Genomic DNA, 21,293 nt, shown 5'->3' with positions numbered 1-21,293 from the left:
TGTTGGCCTCCTCAAATCGGTAGGCAGGTCGCCCCTGCCGTCTGAATCTTTTGTAAACTTGTGGCGCCACTCTCCGGCCGCGCGGCTCCTCTGTGTTTGGTCACTGTGTATATTGTTGTCATTTCGTCCTTGTGTGTGCGTGACTTTCTGGACGAAACTATGGGACAGACACTAACAACTCCTTTAGCCTTGACTTTGACCCACTTCCCTGACGTCCGGGCGCGAGCCCGCGATCTCTCCGTGGAAGTCCGTAAAGGACGATGGCAAACTTTCTGTTCGTCTGAATGGCCAACCCTCCATGTTGGATGGCCCCAAGACGGAACATTTGACCTCTCCATTATCTTACAGGTTAAAGCAAAAGTGATAAATCCTAGGCCACAAGGACACCAGGACCAAGTGGCTTACATAATCACCTGGGAAAATTTGGTCCGAAACCCCCCCTTCCTGGGTGAAACCCTTCTTCCATTCCCCCTCCCCGTCCCAATCTACCCTCCTTGCCGTGGAAGCCCCAAAGAATCAGACTCCAGATCCTCCTAAGCCAGTCCTCCCTGATGGAACTCAGCAAGACCTCCTCCTTTTTGACCCTCCGCCTCCTCCTCCTCCTCACAACCCCCTCCTGAGGCCTCCACCTTACGCTTCACCCTCGTCCCTTACCCTATCCCCAATCCCTCCCACTACTCCCTCGGCCCCTACTCTTTCTCCAGCCCCCTCATCGGTCCCTTCCTCGACCTCGCCTCCCTCTCCAACCCCGCCCGAATTAACCCCTAGAACGCCGCCACCAACACCTCATCTCCGCTTGCGGCGGACTGAAGACCCGGATGGCACTCCCACCTGGCAGTCCTCCCTTTTCCCCCTTCGCACGGTCAACCGCGCGATCCAGTATTGGCCCTTTTCTGCCTCCGACCTCTACAATTGGAAAACTCACAACCACCCCTTTTCCCAAGACCCTCAGGCCTTAACCTCATTGATAGAATCCATTCTCCTCACCCACCAGCCTACCTGGGATGATTGTCAACAGCTTTTGCAGGTCCTTCTGACCACCGAAGAAAGGCAACGAGTCCTCCTGGAGGCCCGGAAAAATGTGCCGGGGCCAGGAGGCCTTCCAACCCAGCTCCCCAACGAAATAGACGAGGGATTTCCCCTCACCCGCCCGGACTAGGATTATGAGACAGCACCAGGTAAGGAGAGTCTCCGAATCTATTGCCAGGCTCTGTTGGCGGGTCTCAAGGGGGCAGGGAAACGCCCCACCAATTTGGCCAAGGTAAGGACCATAATTCAGGGAAAGGACGAAAACCCGGCAGCCTTTATGGAAAGACTTCTGGAAAGGTTTCGAATGTTTACCCCATTTGATCCAGAGGCTCTAGAACATAAGGCTACCGTGGCCATGTCATTCATAGACCAAGCAGCACCAGATATTAAAGGGAAACTCCAAAGATTAGATGGGATCCAGACCTATGGATTACAGGAATTAGTCAGAGAGGCAGAAAAAGTGTATAATAAGAGAGAAACCCCCGAGGAAAGGGAGGCCAGGCTAGCGAAAGAACAAGAGGAACGGGAGGATCGAAGAGACCGAAAGAGAGATAAGCACTTGACAAAAATCCTGGCGGCAGTAGTAACAGAGAAAGGGCCAAGGAGACAGGGGGAAAAGCGGAGGCGGCCAAAAGTAGACAAGGACCAGTGCGCCTACTGCAAAGAACGAGGGCATTGGATCAGGAACTGCCCCAAGCATCCTAGAGACCAGAAGAAACCTGCCCCTGTCCTCACCTTAGGTGAGGACAGCGAATAGGGGTGTCAAGGCTCTGGAGCCCCCCCCGAGCCCCGGCTAACTCTCTCTGTAGGGGGGCACCCCACCACCTTCCTGGTGGACACAGGGGCCCAGCATTCGGTGTTGACAAAGGCAAACGGGCCCCTGTCTTCTCGTACTTCTTGGGTTCAAGGGGCAACAGGGGGAAAGCTGCACAAGTGGACCAACCACTGGACAGTTAATCTTGGACAAAGGATGGTAACACATTCCTTCTTGGTGGTGCCCGAATGCCCATACCCCCTTCTAGGGCGAGATCTTTTGACCAAGCTCGGAGCTCAAATTCACTTCTCCGAGGAAGGGGCCCAAGTGTTAAACCGGGACGGCCAGCCCATCCAAATTTTGACTGTGTCTCTGCAAGATGAACACTGGCTTTTTGACACCCCGGTCACCACCAGCCTCCCTGATGTTTGGTTACAAGATTTTCCCCAAGCTTGGGCGGAAACGGGAGGACTTGGGCGGGCCAAGTGTTAAGCCCCAATTATAATTGATCTAAAGCCCACGGCAGTGCCGGTGTCTATCAGACAATATCCCATGAGCCTAGAGGCTCATATGGGTATTCGGCAGCACATTATCAAATTTCTAGAACTTGGAGTTTTGCGACCTTGTCGCTCACCCTGGAATACTCCTCTTCTGCCAGTAAAAAAGCCTGGTACCCAGGATTACAGGCCCGTCCAAGATTTGAGAGAAATTAACAAAAGAACTGTGGATATCCATCCCACGGTCCCCAATCCTTACAACTTGCTCAGTACCTTAAAACCAGACTACAGCTGGTATACAGTACTGGACTTAAAAGATGCCTTCTTTTGTTTACCGCTGGCCCCCCAAAGCCAGGAACTCTTTGCCTTTTGAGTGGAAAGACCCTGAGAGAGGAATCTCAGGCCAATTGACCTGGACCCGACTTCCCCAAGGGTTCAAGAACTCTCCCACTCTCTTCGATGAGGCTCTCCACCGGGACCTAACCGACTTCCGGACCCAGCATCCAGAAGTGACCCTGCTCCAGTATGTAGATGACCTCCTCCTGGCGGCCCCCACAAAGGAAGCCTGCATGCAAGGTACTAGGCATCTACTCCAGGAACTGGGTGAGAAAGGATACCGGGCATCCGCCAAGAAGGCACAAATTTGTCAGACCAAGGTAACCTACCTGGGGTACATACTGAGTGAGGGGAAAAGGTGGCTCACCCCTGGGCGCATAGAGACTGTGGCTCGCATTCCACCGCCCCGGAATCCCAGAGAGGTGCGTGAATTCCTGGGAACTGCTAGGTTCTGTTGCTTGTGGATACCCGGTTTCGCTGAACTGGCCGCCCCCCTTTATACCCTCACCAAGGGAAGCACCCCTTTTACCTGGCAGGAGGAACATCAATTGGCTTTTGAGACTCTAAAAGAAGCACTCCTCTCTGCCCCAGCCCTTGGGTTACCGGATACCTCAAAACCTTTCACCCTCTTCTTAGATGAGAGGCAAGGAATTGCAAAAGGAGTCTTAACCCAGAAATTGGGGCCCTGGAAGAGACCGGTAGCGTATCTGTCTAAAAAGCTAGATCCTGTAGCAGCCGGTTGGCCCCCGTGTCTCCTCATCATGGCAGCCACCGCCATGTTAGTCAAAGACTCTGCTAAGTTAACCCTTGGGCAGCCATTGACTGTTATTACTCCACATGCTCTAGAGGCCATAGTGCGACAGCCCCCGGACCGGTGGATTACCAACGCACACTTGACCCACTACCAGGCCCTCCTATTGGACACAGACCGCGTTCGGTTTGGCCCTCTGGTCACCCTGAACCCTGCAACGCTGCTGCCGCTACCAGAAGACCAACTGAGCCCTCACGACTGTCGGCAGGTGTTGGCAGAAACCCACGGAACGCGGGAAGACCTCAAGGACACAGAACTCCCAGACGCGGACCACACATGGTATACAGACGGCAGCAGCTATCTTGACTCAGGTACCCGGAGGGCGGGAGCGGCAGTGGTAGATGGCCACACCACCATTTGGGCACAGTCACTGCCCCCTGGCACGTCTGCACAAAAGGCTGAGCTAATAGCACTAACAAAGGCCCTAGAGCTGTCCAAGGGGAAAAAGGCTAATATTTATACAGATAGCCGATATGCTTTTGCAACGGCTCATACCCATGGAAGTATTTATGAAAGAAGAGGTCTCCTAACATCAGAGGGGAAAGAAATCAAGAACAAAGCTGAAATAATTGCCTTATTAAAAGCCCTCTTCCTCCCACGAGAAGTAGCCATAATCCACTGTCCCGGACATCAGAAAGGACAGGATCCAGTTGCAGTAGGAAACAGACAGGCGGACCACGTGGTCAAGCAGGCAGCCATGGCAGAAGTACTAACCTTAGCCTCAGAACCCGACAAAACCGACCAGGATGGACACACCTACACCCCAGAAGACCAGGAAGAGACAAGAGCCATAGGAGCTATAGAAAACAAGGACACCAAGAACTGGAAAAAAGAAGGGAAGACAGTCCTCCCACAAAAAGAAGCCGTGGCTATGATCCAGCAGATGCACGCCTGGACACACTTAGGTAGCCGGAAGTTAAAAATGTTGATTGAAAAAACTGACTTTCTAATTCCTAAGGCAAGTACTCTAATGGAACAGGTGACTTCTGCCTGCAAGGTCTGTCAGCAGGTGAACGCTGGGGCTACTCGAGTGCCAGCAGGAATACGAACCCGTGACAGCCGCCCGGGGGCTTATTAGGAGGTAGACTTCACTGAAGTAAAACCTCACTATGCTGGGTATAAGTACTTACTACTGTTTGTAGATACCTTTTCAGGATGGGTAGAAGCCTACCCCACCCGGCAAGAAACGGCACACATAGTAGCCAAGAAGATTCTGGAAGAAATCTTTCCTAGATTTGGACTTCCCAAGGTAATTAGGTCAGACAACAGGCCGGCCTTCGTTTCCCAGGTAAGTCAGGGGCTAGCCAGGATACTGGGGATTAATTGGAAATTGCATTGTGCTTATAGACCCCAGAGCTCAGGACAGGTAGAAAAAATGAATAGAACAATAAAAGAGACCCTTACTAAATTGACCTTAGAGACTGGCTTAAAAGATTAGAGACGCCTCCTATCTCTAGCTCTTTTAAGAGCCCGAAATACGCCTAACCGCTTTAGGCTCACTCCATATGAAATCCTCTACGGAGGACCTCCCCCTTTGTCAACCCTGCTTGACTCCTTTTCTCCCTCCAACTCTAAGACTGACCTGCAGGCCCGGCTAAAAGGACTACAAGCAGTACAGGCCCAGATCTGGGCCCCCTTGGCAGAACTGTACCGGCCAGGACATTCGCAGACAAGCCACCCCTTCCAGGTGGGGGACTCCGTCTACGTTAGACGACACCGTTCTCAAGGACTGGAGCCTTGGTGGAAAGGACCCTACATTGTTCTCCTGACCACACCCACAGCCATAAAGGTTGACGGAATCGCCACTTGGATCCACGCATCCCACGCCAAGGCTGCTCCAGAGACGCCCGGACCACCTGAGACATGGAGACTCCGTCGCTCCGAGGACCCCCTCAAGATAAAGACTCTCTCGTACCTAACCCTTTGCTTACTACTAGCCCTCCTTCCCCGCATCGCTGACACCAAAAACCCCCACCAACCTTTTAACCTAACCTGGAGAGTAACTAATTTTAATACCCATGAAGTCCTATATGAGACTTCACAAATTGCCCCTGTGGGAACTTGGTTCCCTGACCTCTATCTCAACCTAGATAAAGTAGCAGGGGTAAATAACATGGAAGGGGGAGCATGGAGAAAACAGGCTAGAAAGGTGTCCATAAGCCGGAACGGGTTCTATGCCTGCCCCGGATTCCGGACAGGAGAAATGAAACAAACTTGCGGGGATATAACTTCCCTGTATTGCGCTAGCTGGACTTGTGTAACTACTAATGATGGAGAATGAAAATAGGCCACAACACCATGGTACATAGCCATGTCCTTTGTTAAGCCCTGCACCAGAACCCAGTATTCGGCCGACTGTAATCTGGTCCGCATCAAATTCAAAAAAGCGGCGAAATCTGATGGCCGCTAGATGTCAGGGTTAATATGGGGCCTATATTTACACCAAAAGCCACTGTTTAGGATCCCCATCCAAATTAGGCTAGCAGTCAGCCCTGCCTCAGCTCCTGTCTCAATAGGGCAAAACCCAGTTTTACCAGAATCAAGGCCTCCTCAGCCGGAGGCCCCTCAGGGCCCTCAGCCAAAGGCCCCTCAAGGCACTACCCTGCCCTTGAGTTCTCCGGGCTTAGGTGACAGGCTCCTTAATCTCATAAAAGGCTCTTACTTTGTCTTGAACCAGACCAGGCCAGAATCCACCTCCTCTTGTTGGCTGTGCCTAGCGACAGCCCCCCCTTATTATGAGGGCATTGCCTCCACTAATAATTTCACCAACTCCACTAATCCTACTGGATGTGCATGGGATCACATAAAAAGCTGACCCTGGCTGAAGTTTCCGGGTCAGGAATCTGTATAGGAAAGGTGCCCACTAGCCATCAGCATCTCTGTGACAAGACTCTGACAGTGCCTAGCTCCAATCACTATTTGGTCCCTTCCAGGACAGACTGGTGGGCTTGCAACACTGGACTCACTCCCTGTGTATCCACAGCAGCGTTTAACCGCAGCACAGACTACTGCGTGTTAGTACAGGTTGTTCCCCGGGTATACTATCACTCTGGGGACTCCTTTGACCTCCGGTATGAACAGAAAGCTTATAGTAGACCCAAAAAGGAACCTGTCTCACTCACCCTCGCTGTAATGCTAGGAGTGGGGGTAGCAGCCAAGGTTAGGACCAGAACAGCAGCTTTAGTACGTGGTAGCTACCATCTGCAACAACTTAGGGCAGCCATGGATGAGGACCTTAGAGCCATAGAACACTCTATTTCAAAACTTGAAGAATCTCTAACCTCTCTGTCTGAAGTTGTATTGCAAAACCGGCGAGGACTAGAAATTGTCTTCTTAAAGGAAGGCGGGCTCTGTGCAGCCCTCAAAGAACAATGTTGCTTTTACGCAGACCATTCAGGAGTGGTTAAAGATTCTATGGCAAAACTAAGAGAAAAATTAGACAAACAAAAAAAGGAAAGAGAGTCTCAACAAAATTGGTTTGAAAGCTGGTACAACCAGTCCCCTTGGTTCAGCACCTTAGTCTCCACCATCTTAGGCCCCCTTATCCTACTCATGCTCATCCTGACTCTCGGGCCGTGTATACTTAACCGCTTGCTCACCTTTATTAAAGATAAGTTAAACATTGTGCAGGCTATGGTCCTGACCCAACAGTACCAAGCCCTCAGGACAGAAGAGGAGGCTCAAGATTGAGCCTCTTGGTCACAAAAAGAGGAGGGAATGAAAATAGATTTAGAAACTTAGAAACCTTTAGAAACTTAGAGACCTATAGACTTAGAAACTTAGAAACCTTTAGACTTTTAGACTTAGAAACTTATAGACTTAGAAACTTAGAGACTTAGAGACTTAGAAACTTAGAAGCTTAGAAACTTATAGACTTAGAAACTTATAGACTTAGAAACTTAGAGACTTAGAGACTTAGAAACTTAGAAGCTTAGAAACTTATAGACTTAGAAACTTAGAGACTTAGAGACTTAGAAACTTAGAAGCTTAGAAAAGCCACACCAGGTGGCCATCTAAAAGCACCCGCCCACTGACCAGGTGGCCATCTAAAGCACCCACCCAATGACCAGGTGGCCATCTAAAGCACCCGCCCGATGTCCGTGTGGCTATCTAAAACACCCACCCAAATTCCTGGAACTCAAACAGAAGAACAAGTCCGGGAAATACCCCGCGCGGGTTCAAACCAGGTTCAAACCAACCAATCAGAGTAAGACACCTTGCTCAGGCCATAACCTGCTCCAATCATCTTGCGCCTCAAGCTTTGTGAATTTTTGTGGTTTTTGCCTTTATAAACTGTCTGTACTAGGCATTCGGGGTCCTGTGGCCAACTTCGGACATAGGACCCTAGCGCGCTAGCAATAAATCTCTCCGCTGTGACTTCCGTGTCGAGTGGTCTCTCGCGACGACCCCTGCCCAGGAAGGAATCTAAAAACTAGGTTCCAACAGGACCACGCCCCGGGCCCTCGCGAGGACTCTGGCCTCATCCCTCCCTCGTGGAGAGCCTGACACCGCTACTCTGGGACTTCCCGGCTGCGCCCTCCCCCAGCGCCAGGAAAGCAAGCTCCGTAAAGGCTGCGGCCCCCTGGGTCTCCGGGAGCTCTAGGGAGCCTGGCCCCGCCCCTTTCCCGGTTATACGTGTGAACTGCCTCTTTCTGGGTGATTTACATGTAATGCCTCACCCCTTTTTAGGTTATTTACATGTAGTGCCCCGCCCCCTTTTAGGTGATTTACATGTAGTGCCCCGCCCCTTTCCGGGTGATTTACATGAAGTGCCCCGCTCCTTTTAGGTTATATGTGTGCCTCTCCCCTTTCCAAGTGACTTATATGTGTGCCCTGTCCCTTTTTAGGTGATTTACATATGTGCTTCTCCCCAAGTAATTTACATGTGGTGCCCCGCCCCTGAGGGGACGTCTTCAAGGAACCTGGACCCGCCCTCAGTCCAAGGGATTTACATTTGCGGCCGCGTCCCTCAGGGAAACTTAAGAGAACGTGGCCCCTCAGTCCAAATCATTTGCACGTTTCGCCCCATCCTTCTGGGACCTTAAAGAACCAAGATGCCAGCGGACCCTTCCCCCACGGAGACCAGGCCCCGACTGCTCTAAAAAGGTTCCCAGACACTTCCCTTTGCAGCCGCTCCTAGGGTAAAGGGCGGCCCCGCCCGGTCGCAGTCCACCCGAGGCGTGGAGGCCCAGAAGGACTCCCGGGGCTACAGCAATCGGCAGCCCCGCCTCGGCGGGTTCTGCGGTGGCTGAGTCTGGCCCGGCCCCAGGACCAAGTACGGCCAGCGGTGGCGCTCAGTATTTGACGAACGGGACTGCGGGAGCGGCCGCCTCTGCAAGCGGCACCGCCTGGCCTCGCCCCCGGGCTTTCTTAAAGGAGCCGCATCCCACCCCAGGGCAATCATCCGACCCGGACCAGATCTCCCGGTGACACCTCCGGCTCTCAGAGGCGCCAGGACCCTATCATTCATCCCTTCCCACGTGCAAAGTGAAAAGTCAGAGCCCGGGCACACACCTTGGACGTTTATGTATACAGAAGTGGGGTGCCGGGCAGGAAGGGCGCGGGCAAAGGGGAAACCTAGAGGCCGATGTCGTCCAGCTCCAGGTCCGCGCTGGGGCGGCAGCGGGCCTTGGGGGGCTGCGTCCCGGGGCGGGGTTCCGCGTCGGGCTTGGCGGCAGCTGCCTCCGGGCGCGCCGCGTCCATGACGCCCAGCACCGCATCCAGCATGGAGGGCCCCAGATCCAGGTGGAAGGACAGAAGCGGGTCGGCAGGCGAGGGCGCCGCGGGCTGCGGGACGGCGGGCGGCGGTGGGGAGCGGGGGGCCCCTACGGGGGGCGCCCGGGGCTCTGGGGGTGGCCCGCCGCCGTGGCGGCTCAGGAACGAGGTGTCCCCGAAGGCGTCGCCGCCGCGCCCCACGTGCAACGTGTGCCGGAAGTCGCCAAGCGGCGCGGAGATGGACAGGGCGCCGCGATCCGGCCGCTTCTTGGGCTGCGCGGGGCCCAGCTGCTTCAGCACGGGCATCTGCGAGGGGCACGGGAGGGTCAGCGAGGCCCCAGCCCAGGGCTCGCAGCCGCGAGACTGCTCAAAGGACGATGGGGGACGGCTCCCGTTTTTTTGTTGTTGTTTTGAGACGGAGTCTCGTTCTGTCCCCCAGGTTGGAGTGCAGTGGCGCCATCCCAGCTCACTGCAACCCCCCCACCTCCCGGGTTCAGGCGATTCTTTCTCCTCAGCCTCCCGAGTAGCTAAGATTACAGGCACCCGCCACCACACCCAGCCAATGTTTGTATTTTTGTAGAGACGGGTTTCACAATATTGGCCAGGCTGGTCTTGAACTCCTGACCTCAGGTGAGCAGCCCGCCTCGGCCTCCCAAAGTGCTGGGATTACAGGCGTGAGTCACCGCGCCCGGCCTCCCGTGTCACAGATGGGGTAAGATGAGACTCCAGGAGGTCCCATGGGCACAGCTGCTGAACTCACATTTGGATCGAGGTTTTCCTAACCTGACTCCAGAATGTCCATGACCACCACACTATGCCGATCCTCCTAAGAGCGAATACTTGAGCCTTCCTAGAGGCCAAATAACAAATATTTCACAAACCCTTCAGAGTGCTTCTCAGACTTGACTGATAGAAAACTCCAGCTTGCTGGGCCGGGTGCGGTGGCTCACGCCTGTAATCCCAGCTTGAGAGGCCGAGGCAGGCGGATCGCTTGAGGCCAGGAGCTCGAGACCAGCCTGAGCAACATGGCAAAACCCCATCTCTATAAAAAATGCAAAAATTAGCGAGGCATGGTGGCGCACGCATGTAATCCCAGCTAAAGTAGGAGAATCACTTGAACCCTGGAGGCGGAGGTTGCAGAGAGCCGAGACTGTGTCACTGCACTGGCCACTGCACTCCAGCCTGGGCAACAGGAGTGAAACCCTGGCTCAATGAAAAGAAAAAGAAAACTCCAGCTTGTCAAAGATGGAAATTCCCAGGCTCCTTTTCTGAAGACAGGGCTGACTTTGTCCATTAAGCAAAGCAGATCCTGCCAAGAGCCCACCAGGCACACAAGGAAGAGGCCCAGGCAGACTTTGCCTAGGGTGCATTTTATGATTTGAATTACAGTCCTTGGTATCTGTGGGTTCCGCATCCACAGATTCAATTAACTGCTGATCAAAAATACTGGGGAAAAATACAGTAATAAAAAAACAAATAAAAGTTTCAAGCAATATAACACTTATTTGCAAAGCTTTTACATTGTATTATGCATTATAAGTAATCTAGAGATGATTTAAAGTGTAGGAAAGGATGTATATAGATTATATGCAAATACTAGGTCATTTATATAAGAGACTTAAACATCTTCAGAGTTTGGTATCCATGGGGGGTCCCAGAACCAATCCCATCACTGCTACCAAGGGGCAACTGTACCTGATCTTGAAAGACTACAACCTAACATTATGATGTCTTACGTTTTCTAAAATAATAATAATACAAATTCCCTAGCCAGCACGGTGGCTCACACCTGTAATCTGAGCACTTTGGGAGGCTGAAGCAGGTGGATCACCTGAGGTCAGGACTTCGAGACCAGCCTGACCAACATGGTGAAACCCCGTCTCTACTAAAAAAAAATACAAAATTAGCTGGTTGTGGTGGTGCATGCCTGTAATCCCAGCTACTTGAGAGGCTGAGACAGGAGAATCGCTTGAACTTGGGAGGCAGAGGTTGCAGTGAGCTGAGATTGTGCCACTGCACTCCAGCCGGGGTGACAGAGTATGACTGTCTCAAAAAAAAAAAAAAAAAAAAAATCCCCTATGTTAAAAGATGGGAAGAATTGCATATATGTGAAACTGCACCAAATTCATTTTTTTTGGAGACGGAGTCTTGTTCTGTTGCCCAGGCTGGGATTCAAGCGATTCTCCTGCCTCAGCTTCCCAAGTAGCTGGAATTACAGGCATGTGCTGCCATGCCTGGCAAATTTTTGTATTTTTAGTAGAGACGGGGTTTCACTATGTTGGCCAGGCTGGTCTCAAACTCACGACTTCAGGTGATCCGCCTGCCTTGGCCTTCCGAAGTGTTGGGATTACAGGCATGAGCCACCATGCGTGGCCTAAATTCAATGAGAAATAGAAATGCAGTCACAGCCTCTGCCCATATCCTGGTCATTGCATGTTTTGTGTGGAACTTCTGGGAGGGACTCTGATGACCTTGTACTTTTGTTTTAACAGTCACTGTTATCGCAACAATAAAAACCTATTTCAGTTGAAGCCCTACCCTTTGCCAGCTGTATGAATTGGAATAAATTACTTTATTTCCCTGTCTATTTTTCTATCTGTAAGATAAATAAAATAACACTACCTTCCTTTCAGGATACATAGAAAAGTCTGATCAGAGAACACTATGCTTGTAATAGTGCTAACCTATTGGTGGTGCTAGCATTGGGGGGAAAATATTTCCCTAACAATAACTGTGGAACAAAAATTAGGTTGGATAGAACACTGATGTTGTTTTCATAGTAACAGGCACCCTGGGAAGTATTGGTGATAATATGGATGAAAATGAAAGCCAAAGGGATTTAAAATAATTGTAGATGGCTAGATTTGGAAGACTGGCCTCTGCCACACACACACACACACACTTTACATTGATTTCCATGGGGAAACCAGTTTTGATTTACTACCTCTGCAGCATTTATCAAATTTCTCTGACCTCAACCTAGATGAATAAATATATTTTTATCGTTACCTAGCACACAGTCTCCGCTCCCTCCTTACCCATAATGGAAACAAACATTTTGAGAAACAAGATTTGTCTTGTTTTGAGACAGGGTCTCACTCTGTCACCCAGCTGGAGTGTGGTGGTGAGATCTTGGCTTAGTGCAACCTCCGCCTCCCGGACTCAAGTGATCCTCCCACCTCAGCCTCCTGAGTAGCTGGGACTACAGGTTCATGCCACCATGTAGTGTTATTTTTGTATTTTTTTTTGTAGAGTTGGGGTTTCGCCATGTTGCCCCGACTGGTCTCAAACTCCTGAGCTCAAGCAATCTGCCCGCCTTGGCCTCCCAAAGTGCTAAGATTACAGGTGTGTGCCACCAAGCCTGGCCAATACTTGTCTTACAACGTGGTAGATACTCTGATTTATTTATTTATTCCTTCCTTCCTCTCTCTTTCTCTCTCCTTTCTTCCCTTCTTTCTTTTCCTTTCTTTTCCTCTTTTTTTTTCTTTCTTCTGTCTTTCTCTTTATTTCTTTTTCTTTCCTTCTTTCTCTCTTTCTTTCTCTCTCTCTTTCTTTTCTCTCTCTCTCTCTCTCTCTCTCTCTTTCTTAGTCTTGCTCTGTCGCATAGGCCGGAGTGCAATGGCATGATCTCGGCTCACCGCAACCTCCGCCCCCCAGGTTCAAGTGACTCTGCTGCCTCAGCCTCCCGAGTAGCTGGGATTATAGGTGCACACCACCATGCCTGGCTAATTTTTGTATTTTTAGTAGAGATGGGGTTTCACCATGTTGGCCAGGCTGGTTTCGAACTCCTGACCTCGTGATCCACCCACCTCGGCCTCCCAAAGTGCTGGGATTGCAGCCGTGAGCCACCGCACCCGGCCCCTACTCTGATATTTTCTATCATACTCGATTTTGTTTTTAAATGTTGAACTCAGCTCATGAATGTATCTTCTGGATCCACAGTTTAAAAATCCTCTCCAGCTGCGAACACAGCCTATGATCTCAGCACTTCCTCTGCAGTGAGTCAGAGGTGAAAAGTGGAATTCCGAAAGCCCAATACACAGGTTTGAATCTGGCTGTGCTGATTGCTGTGTGGCTCTGAGCAACTTACTTGACCTTTCTGACCTCATTTCCTTATCTTGAAAATGGCATGATATGAAGATAATACTTCCCAGTCCTTTTGCAAGAATTGGTGGGATGATATACCCATGTAAGTCTTGGCACAGCGCCCAGCACACAGGGAACGTTCAATTAGCACGTGTTCAATGGAGTCGCACTTTGGCTCATTCTCCCAGTGTTCCAGAGAAGGAAATGGGTGATCAGAGAGAGGACGTGACGGCCCAAGATCACAAAGCCAGCTCTGGGGAACTCCAGTGTCCAGAGCTGGCTCCCTCCACTCTGCTACCTCTTGACTCCTGGACAGCTCTCAGCTCCTGCCTCTGCTCAAACCCAGCTCCCAACATGCATCTCGCATCCCCCTTCCATTGCCCTATCAGTGGTCACCATTTTCCAGCACCCTGGCAACACACATAAAGTCTTGGTTTCTGACATCAAACACACCTGGGCTCAAATTTTGCCATTTCCTTCTTGCGGGACCCCAAACTGGCTTCCTCAACCTAAAGCTCAGTTTACTCCTCGAAAAACAGGGGTTGGAACTCCTGTTTGTGGCTGGGCGCCGTGGCTCACACCTAAAATCCCAGCTCTTTGGGAGGCTGAGACATGAGGATTGCTTGAGCCCAGAAGTTTGAGACCAGCATGGGCAACAAAGTGAGATGACCTCTCTACAACAATAAAAACAAAACATTAGCCAGGTGCTGTGTCATGCACCTGCAGTTCTAGCTACTTGGGAGGCTGAAAAGGGAAGATGCCTTGAGCCCAGGAGTCTGAGGCTGCAGTGAGCTATGATCGTCCCACTACACTTCAGCCTGGGCAAAAGAATAAGACCCTGTCTCAAGAAGAAAAGAAAACAAAAGAAAAGGAGAGAGAGAGAGAGAGAGAGAAGGAAAGGAAGGAAAGGAAAGGAGGGAGGGGAGGGAGGGAAAAAAAGGAAGGAAGGAAGGAGAGAAAGAAAGAAGAAAGAAAAGAAAAGAAAGACTACATTCAGGGGGCCGAAATTTTATTTCCCAAGTGCTTATCCTGCCTGAGTGCCTCCCCATGAATGAACTAATTTATTTAATCTTCAGGACAACCCCATTTTACAGATGCGTGACGGCTGAGACACAGAGAGGTTAGGTAACTTGCCCTGGGTCACACAGCAGCAAATGCTGGGCACCAGATTGGGAATCCAGATGAACTCTAGCTCCCCACAGGAGAGGATGGACACGCCACCCCATGGGAAAAAAAAAAAATCATGTTCTGATTTGATATGAACGCCAGGGATTTCCTCTGACACCCTTGATTGTCTTTTTTCCTTTCCAGTCCAGACCAGAACAACGAGTTGGAAGTCGTTTTCGAATGCCACCCCTGCGCCCTAGCTCTGAGACCCTGGGTAAGTCACTTCACTTCTGCCAGCCTGGGTGTCCTCTTAAACAGAAGCCTCTGACCTCCCTCTGGCTGAGTCGTGTTTAAAGCAATGAGGTCATGCTTGGAAAAAGTCCCTCCCGCTGCCAGGCCTCAGGACAGAGGGGCTGTTGTTTGCGACCAACGTGGAACAGGCAGAAAGCGGGGCGCGACCGTGCAGCCCCGGGAGCCCCTGGCCTCGCGTTCTCCCCCGGCCTCCACCCACCCCTCTCTTTTCTGCTGGGGCAGGGCTACGGCTCCAGTTGCAGGGGTGGTGGGCACAGCTGGTTCACCTCTGTCCTCTCTCAGTCCCGGCCCCGCCAGGACGGAAATAACAACCCGCTCTAGATCCGGCCCGACTGGTTCTCAGACCCGTGGGAGCTGCGGGGAGGCGGGTGGGGACCCCAGATTGGGAGACCCCCGGCCCGGTAAGGGCTTCACTGCGCGCTTCCTGCAGCCACGTGGCTGCGGCCGGGAACTCAGCGGCCGCCGTCTCCTGCGCTTTCTGCCCCCTCTTCCCTCCCGACCAGGACCCAGGACCCCTGTCCCCCACCGCACCTTACCTCGCGGTCCTCCCAGAGAGGGGCAGGCGCGCGCTCACCACTGCGGCTCTAGCCTGGACCCGCGGTTCCCTGGCTCCGCGTCCGCCTCCACCTCCCTAATCCTCGGCCCGCGCCTTCTTCCTTCTTCCTCCGGGCGGGATCTCACCTGGTACAGAAAGTGTCATGAGGAACCCGGAGGGGGTTTCAGGAGCCAGGCACCCGGGTCCGCAGAGCCACCTCCTTCGCCCTCAGGTCCCAGGTGTCCTAGCTCTTAGCTTTCTTAATCCCACCCCAGACCCGAAAGTCAGCCCCTTCTTCTTCAGACCCAAAAGCCAAGGGCCCCAGTCCCTCCTCCCTCAGACCTAGGGGTCCAGACGCCCCAGCACCCTCATCCCTCAGACCCAGGGGTCCAGGCCCCCAGCCCCTCCTCCCTCAGACCTAGGGGTCCAGACGCCCCAGCACCCTCCTCCCTCAGACCCAGGGGTCCAGGCCCCCAGCCCCTCCTCCCTCAGACCCAGGAGTCCAGACCCCCAGCCCCTCTTCACTCAGACCCAGGAGTCCAGGCCCCAGCCCTTCCGCCCTCAGACCCAGGAGTCCAGACCCCCAGGCCCTCCTCCCTCAGACCCAGGAGCCCAAGCCCCCCAGCCCCTCCGCCCTCAGACCCAGGAGTCCAGACCCCCCAGCCCCTCCTCCCTCAGACCCAGGAGTCCAGACCCCCAGCCCCTCCTCCCTCAGACCCAGGGGTCCAGGCCCCCAGCCCCTCCTCCCTCAGACCTAGGGGTCCAGACGCCCCAGCACCCTCCTCCCTCAGACCCAGGGGTCCAGGCCCCCAGCCCCTCCTCCCTCAGCTCCTGGAGTCCAGACCCCCAGCCCCTCTTCACTCAGACCCAGGAGTCCAGGCCCCCAGCCCCTCCTCCCTCAGACCCAGGAGCCCAAGCCCCCCAGGCCCTCCTCCCTCAGACCCAGGAGCCCAAGCCCCCCAGCCCCTCCGCCCTCAGACCCAGGAGTCCAGACCCCCCAGCCCCTCCTCCCTCAGACCCAGGAGTCCAGACCCCCAGCCCCTCCGCCCTCAGACCCAGGAGTCCAGACCCCCCAGCCCCTCCTCCCTCCAGCCCCAGGAGTCCAGGCCCCCAGCCCCTCCTCCCTCACGCCTAGGAGTCCAGACCCCACCCCTGGCAAGCCCTGGCATAAGGCCCCTTTACCTGCGCCGGGAACTAAAGTGTCAGCCCCTCTCGGGGGCCATGGTAGGAGCCCAGGCAGAAGCGGAATCACCGCCCAGTCCTCAGGCAGAGCGGGTTTTGGCACAGGCCCCTCCCAGCCTTTCTTATCCCCCAAAAGTTTGCCTCTAGGATTTAAAGGACTGGAAAGCAGTGGTGGAAAAGCTGAGGCCCCTCTGGGCGGAGTGTGGGGGCGGGAGGAAGCCAGAACTGAGCGTGCAGGGGGAACTCGCAGAGGGGGTGGGGAGGGACAGGGCGCGCCCCCAGCCTGGCCCCTCCCCTGCCCAGCTTGGAATTTCCTGAAACTGGGGAAGTCTGGCTGTTTAGAAGAGTAATTTCTTCCAGATTGCAGCCGTATGGAGAGAGAGAGAGAGAGAGAGAGAGAGAGAGAGAGAGGGAGAGAGAGAGGGAGAGAGGGAGAGAGAGAGGGAGAGAGGGAGAAGGTCAGACAGTGAAAGCAGCAGAAGGATGAAGAGCATGGAGGGTGTCTGAGGCTTTGCGGCCACATCCCCTAGATGAACTTCCCTGCCTGAAGCCACTCATAGAAAGGTCATATCTCATTCTAAGCACCCGTGTCTACTGATGGCAAGAGAGTGAGGTTTGGGTGTCAGGACAATTCCTTCAGGGCAGTGTGGGCAGGGAGAGAGCAGAGGGGGAGAGCAGAGTCCTGAGGCAGGATGCAGCTCAGTGGGAAGAAGGTGGAAGCCCAGGTGGGAGGCTGGGTCAGTGGAAGGGAAGTGGAGGCCCAGGTGGGGGGCTGGGTCAGTGAGGGGGGAGGTGGAGGCCCAGGTGTGATGCTGGGTCATTGGGATGGAGGTGGAGGTCCAGGTGGTAGGCAGCTCAGTGAAAGGGGAGGCCCAGGTGAAAGGCTGGGTCAATGGGAGAGAGGTGGAGGCTCAGGGGGAGGTTGGGTCAGTGGGCGGGAGGTGGAGGCCCAGGTGTGATGCTGGGTCATTGGGAGGGAGGTGGAGGTCCAGGTGGGAGGCTGGGTCAGGGTCAGCGGGAAAGGTAGAGGGAAGCCCAGGTAGGAGGAAGCTCATTGAGAGAGAGGGGAGACCCAGATGGGGGGCTGGGTCAGTGGGAGGGAGGTGGAGGCCCAGGTGGGAGGCTGGGTCAGGGTCAGTGGGAGAGGTAGAGGGAAGCCTAGGTAGGAGGCAGCTTGGTGAGAGAAAGGGGAGGCCCCCAGGTGGGAGGCTAAGTCAGTGGTTTTATCCCTAGCTGGGGATGGGGTTGTAGCGCTGGAGAGAAGATAGTCAATTTGTGATAACGAGGAAGCAGCCTTGAGCTGGGTCTTGAAAGATGAGTGAGAGTTGATGGAACCCGGGAGAGCAGGATGGATATCGGAGCAGAGTGGAGAAGCTGGGTGGGGCAGAAGGTTCTCAGATGCCAGGTGGAGTTTGATTTGCCTGGAGAAGCCAGCCTGAAAGCCACTGGGAGCCTCACTTTGCCCTGCAGGCGTGGGGGACCCCGGAGGAATGGCAGGGAAAGATCCAGGTGTTAGAAAGTTCCCTCTGGGGTCCCTGCAGGGGATGGAGTAAATCAGGTCAGGACTCAGCACCCACAGAAAAATGTAAGGAGGGAGGGGGCAGTGGTCACCAGAAACTCAATAATCAAAAAGAGAGAGAGAGAGAGATGTATATGTATATGTTACAGACTTTTATTAAGTATTTTCTATTGATGTAAAATTAACCATCCTTTTTTTTTTTTTGAGATGGAGTTTTGTTCTTGTTGCTCAGGCTGGAGTGCAATGGTGTGATCTTGGCTCACCACAACCGCTGCCTCCCAGGTTCAAGCGATTCTCCTGCCTCAGCCTCTCAAGTAGCTGGGATTACGGGCACGTGCCACGACGCCCAGCTAATTTTGTATTTTTAGTAGAGACAGGGTTTCCCCATGTTGGTCAGGCTGGTCTCAAACTCCCGACCTCAGGTGATCCGCCTGCCTCTGTTTCCAGAGTGCTGGGATTACCGGTGTGAGCCCCTGCACCCAGCCAAAATTAACCATCTTAGGGTGTACAGTTCAGTGACATTTAGTACATTCCCAATGGAACTTACCTAACTGGTACACTGGTAATTGTGTACCCATCCCTTCTATCAAGTTCCCAAACATTTTCATCACCCCAAAAGAAAACCCTATTAAGCGGTCACTCCCCATGCCCCACTCTCTGCAGCCCCTGGAAACTACTCTCCTGTTTTCTGATTCCATGGATTACCTCTTCTGGACACTCGCATAAATGGAATCACACATCGTACAGCTTTACCTATCTGACTTCCATCACATAAGCAGGTTCGTCCGTGTGTAGCGTGTGCCAGTGGTTCATTACACGTATTATGTACTTCAGATATGTATAAAGGCTGGGTGCAGTGGCTCATGCCTGTAATCCCAGCACTTTGGGAGGCCACCAAGGCGGGTGAAACACTTGAGGTCAGGAGCTCGAGACCACCTGGCCAACATGGAGAAACGCTGACTCTACTAAAAAAATACAAAAATTAGCCGGGCGCAGTGGTGTGTGCCTGTAGTCTCAGCTACTCAGGAGGCTGAGGCAGGACACTCGCTTGAATGCAGGAGGCGGAGGTTGCAGTGAGCCCAGATCGAGACACTGCACTCCAGCCTGGACAACAGAGCAAGACTCGCAGAAAGAAAGAAAGAAAGAGAAAGAGAGAGAGAGAGAGAGAGAGAGAGAGAGAGAGAGGGAGAGAGAGGGAGGGAGGGAGGGAGGGGGAGAGAGAGAGAGGAAGGAAGGAAGGAAAGAAAGAAAGAAATGTATATAAGAGATCTATTTGTCACGTGTGTAATCCCAGCATCAGCACTTTGGGAGGCTGAGATGGGCGGATCATGAGGTCAGGAGTTCAAGATCAGCCTGGCCAACATGGTGAAACCCCGTCTCTACTAAAAATACGAAAATTAGCTGGGCGTGGTGGCAGGTGCCTATAATCCCAGCTACTTGGGAGGCTGAGGCAGGAGAATCGCTTGAACCCGGGAGGTGGAGGTTGCAGTGAGCTGAGATCGTGCCATTGCACTCCAGTCTGGGCAATAGAGCGAGACTCAGTCTCAAAGAGAAGAAAAGAAAAGAAAAGAAGGAGGGAGGGAAGGAAGGAAAGGAAAGAAAGAGAAAGAAAAGAGATCTATTTCACAGAATTGAATTGCGCAAGCCTGGAATCCATAGGGTAGGAGGGAAACTAAGGCGGGAGTTAGTGCTGCCATCTGGTGGCAGAATTTCTTCTTTCTCTGGGAAACCTCCGTTTTGCACAACGCCTGTCAGTGGCTTGGATGAAGCCCACCCATATAAGGGCCCATGGACTGCAGATGTTAACGGCGTCTCCGGAATGCCTCCGCAGCGACACCCAGACTGCAGTCTGATGGAATAACTGGAGATTAGAGCCCAGTCAAGTGGACACATAAAACTAACCTTCGGCCAAGCGCGGTGGCTCACGCCTGTAATCCCAGCCCTTTGGGAGGCCGAGGCAGGTGGATCATGAGGTCAGGAGATCGAGACCATCCTGGCTAACACGGTGAAACCCCGTCTGTACTAAAAATACAAAAAGAAATTAGCCGGGCGTGGTGGCGGGCGCCTGTAATCCCAGCTACTCAGGAGGCTGAGGCAGGAGAATGGCGTGAACCCGGGAGGTGGAGCTTGCAGTGAGCCGAGATCCGGCCACTGCACTCCAGCCTGGGCGACAGAGCCAGACTCCTTCTCAAAAAACAAAAACAACAACAACAATAACAAAACAACTAACCATCACGCCAGGATAATCTCCCTGACGTAAGATCCACAACCTTAACAACCTTAACTGCATCTGCAGACATACTCGCAGGTCCCAGGGATTTGTGCGTGGACACCTTGCATGTAGGGCAGGGTGGGGGGGTGGGGGTGGGTGGGGCTATTCTGCCTACCACAGTGCCCCTCAGAGCTCAGGTCCTGGGAGGGAGGTGGGGCTAAAGCAGGGCCAGCTTCATGGGTTGCCCAGCGACTTTTCTTTTTTTGTTTGTTTTTGAGACGAAGCCTTACTCTGTTGCTCAGGCTGGAGTGCCAATGGTGAGATCTCGGCTCACTGCAACCTCCGCCTTCCAGGTTCCAGCAATTCTCCTGCCTCAGCCTCTCCAGTAGCTGGGACTACAGGTGCCTGCCACCACGCCCAGCTACTTTTTGTATTTTTAGTAGAGACGGGGTTTCACCACGTTGGCCAGGCTGGTCAACATACACACCATGGAATACTATGCAGCCATAAAAAAGGATTAGTTCGTGTCCTTTGTAGGGACATGGATGCAGCTGGAAACCATCATTCTCAGCAAACTATCGCAAGAACAGAAAACCAAACACCGCATGTTCTCACTCATAGGTGGGAATTGAACAACGAGAATACTTGGACACAGGACGGGGAACATCACACACCGGGGCCTGTCGAGGGGTGGGGGTAGGGGGTAGGGGTAGCATTAGGAGATATACCTGATGTAAATGACGAGTTAATGGATGCAGCACACCAACGTGGCACATGTATACACATGTAACAAACCTGCACGTTGTGCACATGACCCTAGAACTTAAAGTATAATAAAAAAGAAAAAAAAAAGCTTCTCAATGGCAAGGATGTTTGTTTTGTATATTGATGGACCACTAGAGCCTCGAACAGTGTCTGGCACACGGGAGAGGACCAACAAATACGGAATGAGAAAAACCAATGCTCCACGGAAAAGAAATGAACTAAGCAGGGAGTTTCTCAACTGAGACCACAAGAGGGCGCTCAAGATACGTGTCAAACTCTTGCAGCCTGGAGGACCACGGACAGGTGTGACATGGACCACACCCTTTCTCCTTTGTGAGCCTCTATTTCCCCATGTGTAGCGTGGAGATGGAAATGCCTGAAATATGTTCCCGTGAGAAGCAAAAAGCCAACAACGCATGCACTTGAATGTCTT

The 21,293-nt window shown here is 52.9% G+C and overlaps 2 protein-coding genes across 3 annotated transcripts; one reads left to right on the top strand and one right to left on the bottom strand.

Annotated features, from left to right (window-relative positions):
- The first annotated feature begins 127 nt into the window (after window positions 1-127).
- LOC140711805 (uncharacterized) lies at window positions 128-8,277 on the top strand. Its single transcript, XM_073015943.1, has 2 exons — window positions 128-7,465; window positions 7,498-8,277. Exon 1 carries the CDS (start codon window positions 2,598-2,600, stop codon window positions 4,503-4,505), a length of 1,908 nt encoding a protein of 635 aa, XP_072872044.1. The 5' UTR covers window positions 128-2,597; the 3' UTR covers window positions 4,506-7,465; window positions 7,498-8,277.
- A 652-nt stretch (window positions 8,278-8,929) lies between these two features.
- Window positions 8,930-16,629, bottom strand: CDC42EP5 (CDC42 effector protein 5). 2 transcript variants are annotated; one of them, XM_073015947.1, is made up of 3 exons: window positions 16,365-16,629; window positions 15,179-15,328; window positions 8,930-9,448 (listed from the first exon to the last, which is right to left on the bottom strand). In XM_073015947.1, exon 3 carries the CDS (start codon window positions 9,446-9,448, stop codon window positions 9,005-9,007), a length of 444 nt encoding a protein of 147 aa, XP_072872048.1. In that variant the 5' UTR covers window positions 15,179-15,328; window positions 16,365-16,629; the 3' UTR covers window positions 8,930-9,004. The 2 variants fall into 2 exon arrangements, with proteins under 2 accessions (XP_072872048.1, XP_072872047.1); XM_073015946.1 differs by having other exon boundaries at window positions 15,184-15,328; window positions 16,365-16,627.
- Between the last annotated feature and the right edge of the window lie 4,664 nt (window positions 16,630-21,293).

The sequence above is a fragment of the Chlorocebus sabaeus genome, chromosome 6, assembly GCF_047675955.1.
Source record: "Chlorocebus sabaeus isolate Y175 chromosome 6, mChlSab1.0.hap1, whole genome shotgun sequence".
NCBI lineage: Eukaryota > Metazoa > Chordata > Mammalia > Primates > Cercopithecidae > Chlorocebus > Chlorocebus sabaeus.
The sequence above is the reverse complement of the archived record's forward strand: the minus strand, read 5'-3'. Positions and strand labels throughout refer to the sequence as shown.

Bases quoted from the DNA above. Each gene is read 5' to 3' on its own strand.
- LOC140711805 (XM_073015943.1), top strand. From the start codon at position 2,598: ATGCCTTCTTTTGTTTACCGCTGGCCCCCCAAAGCCAGGAACTCTTTG.
- CDC42EP5 (XM_073015947.1), bottom strand. From the start codon at position 9,448: ATGCCCGTGCTGAAGCAGCTGGGCCCCGCGCAGCCCAAGAAGCGGCCG.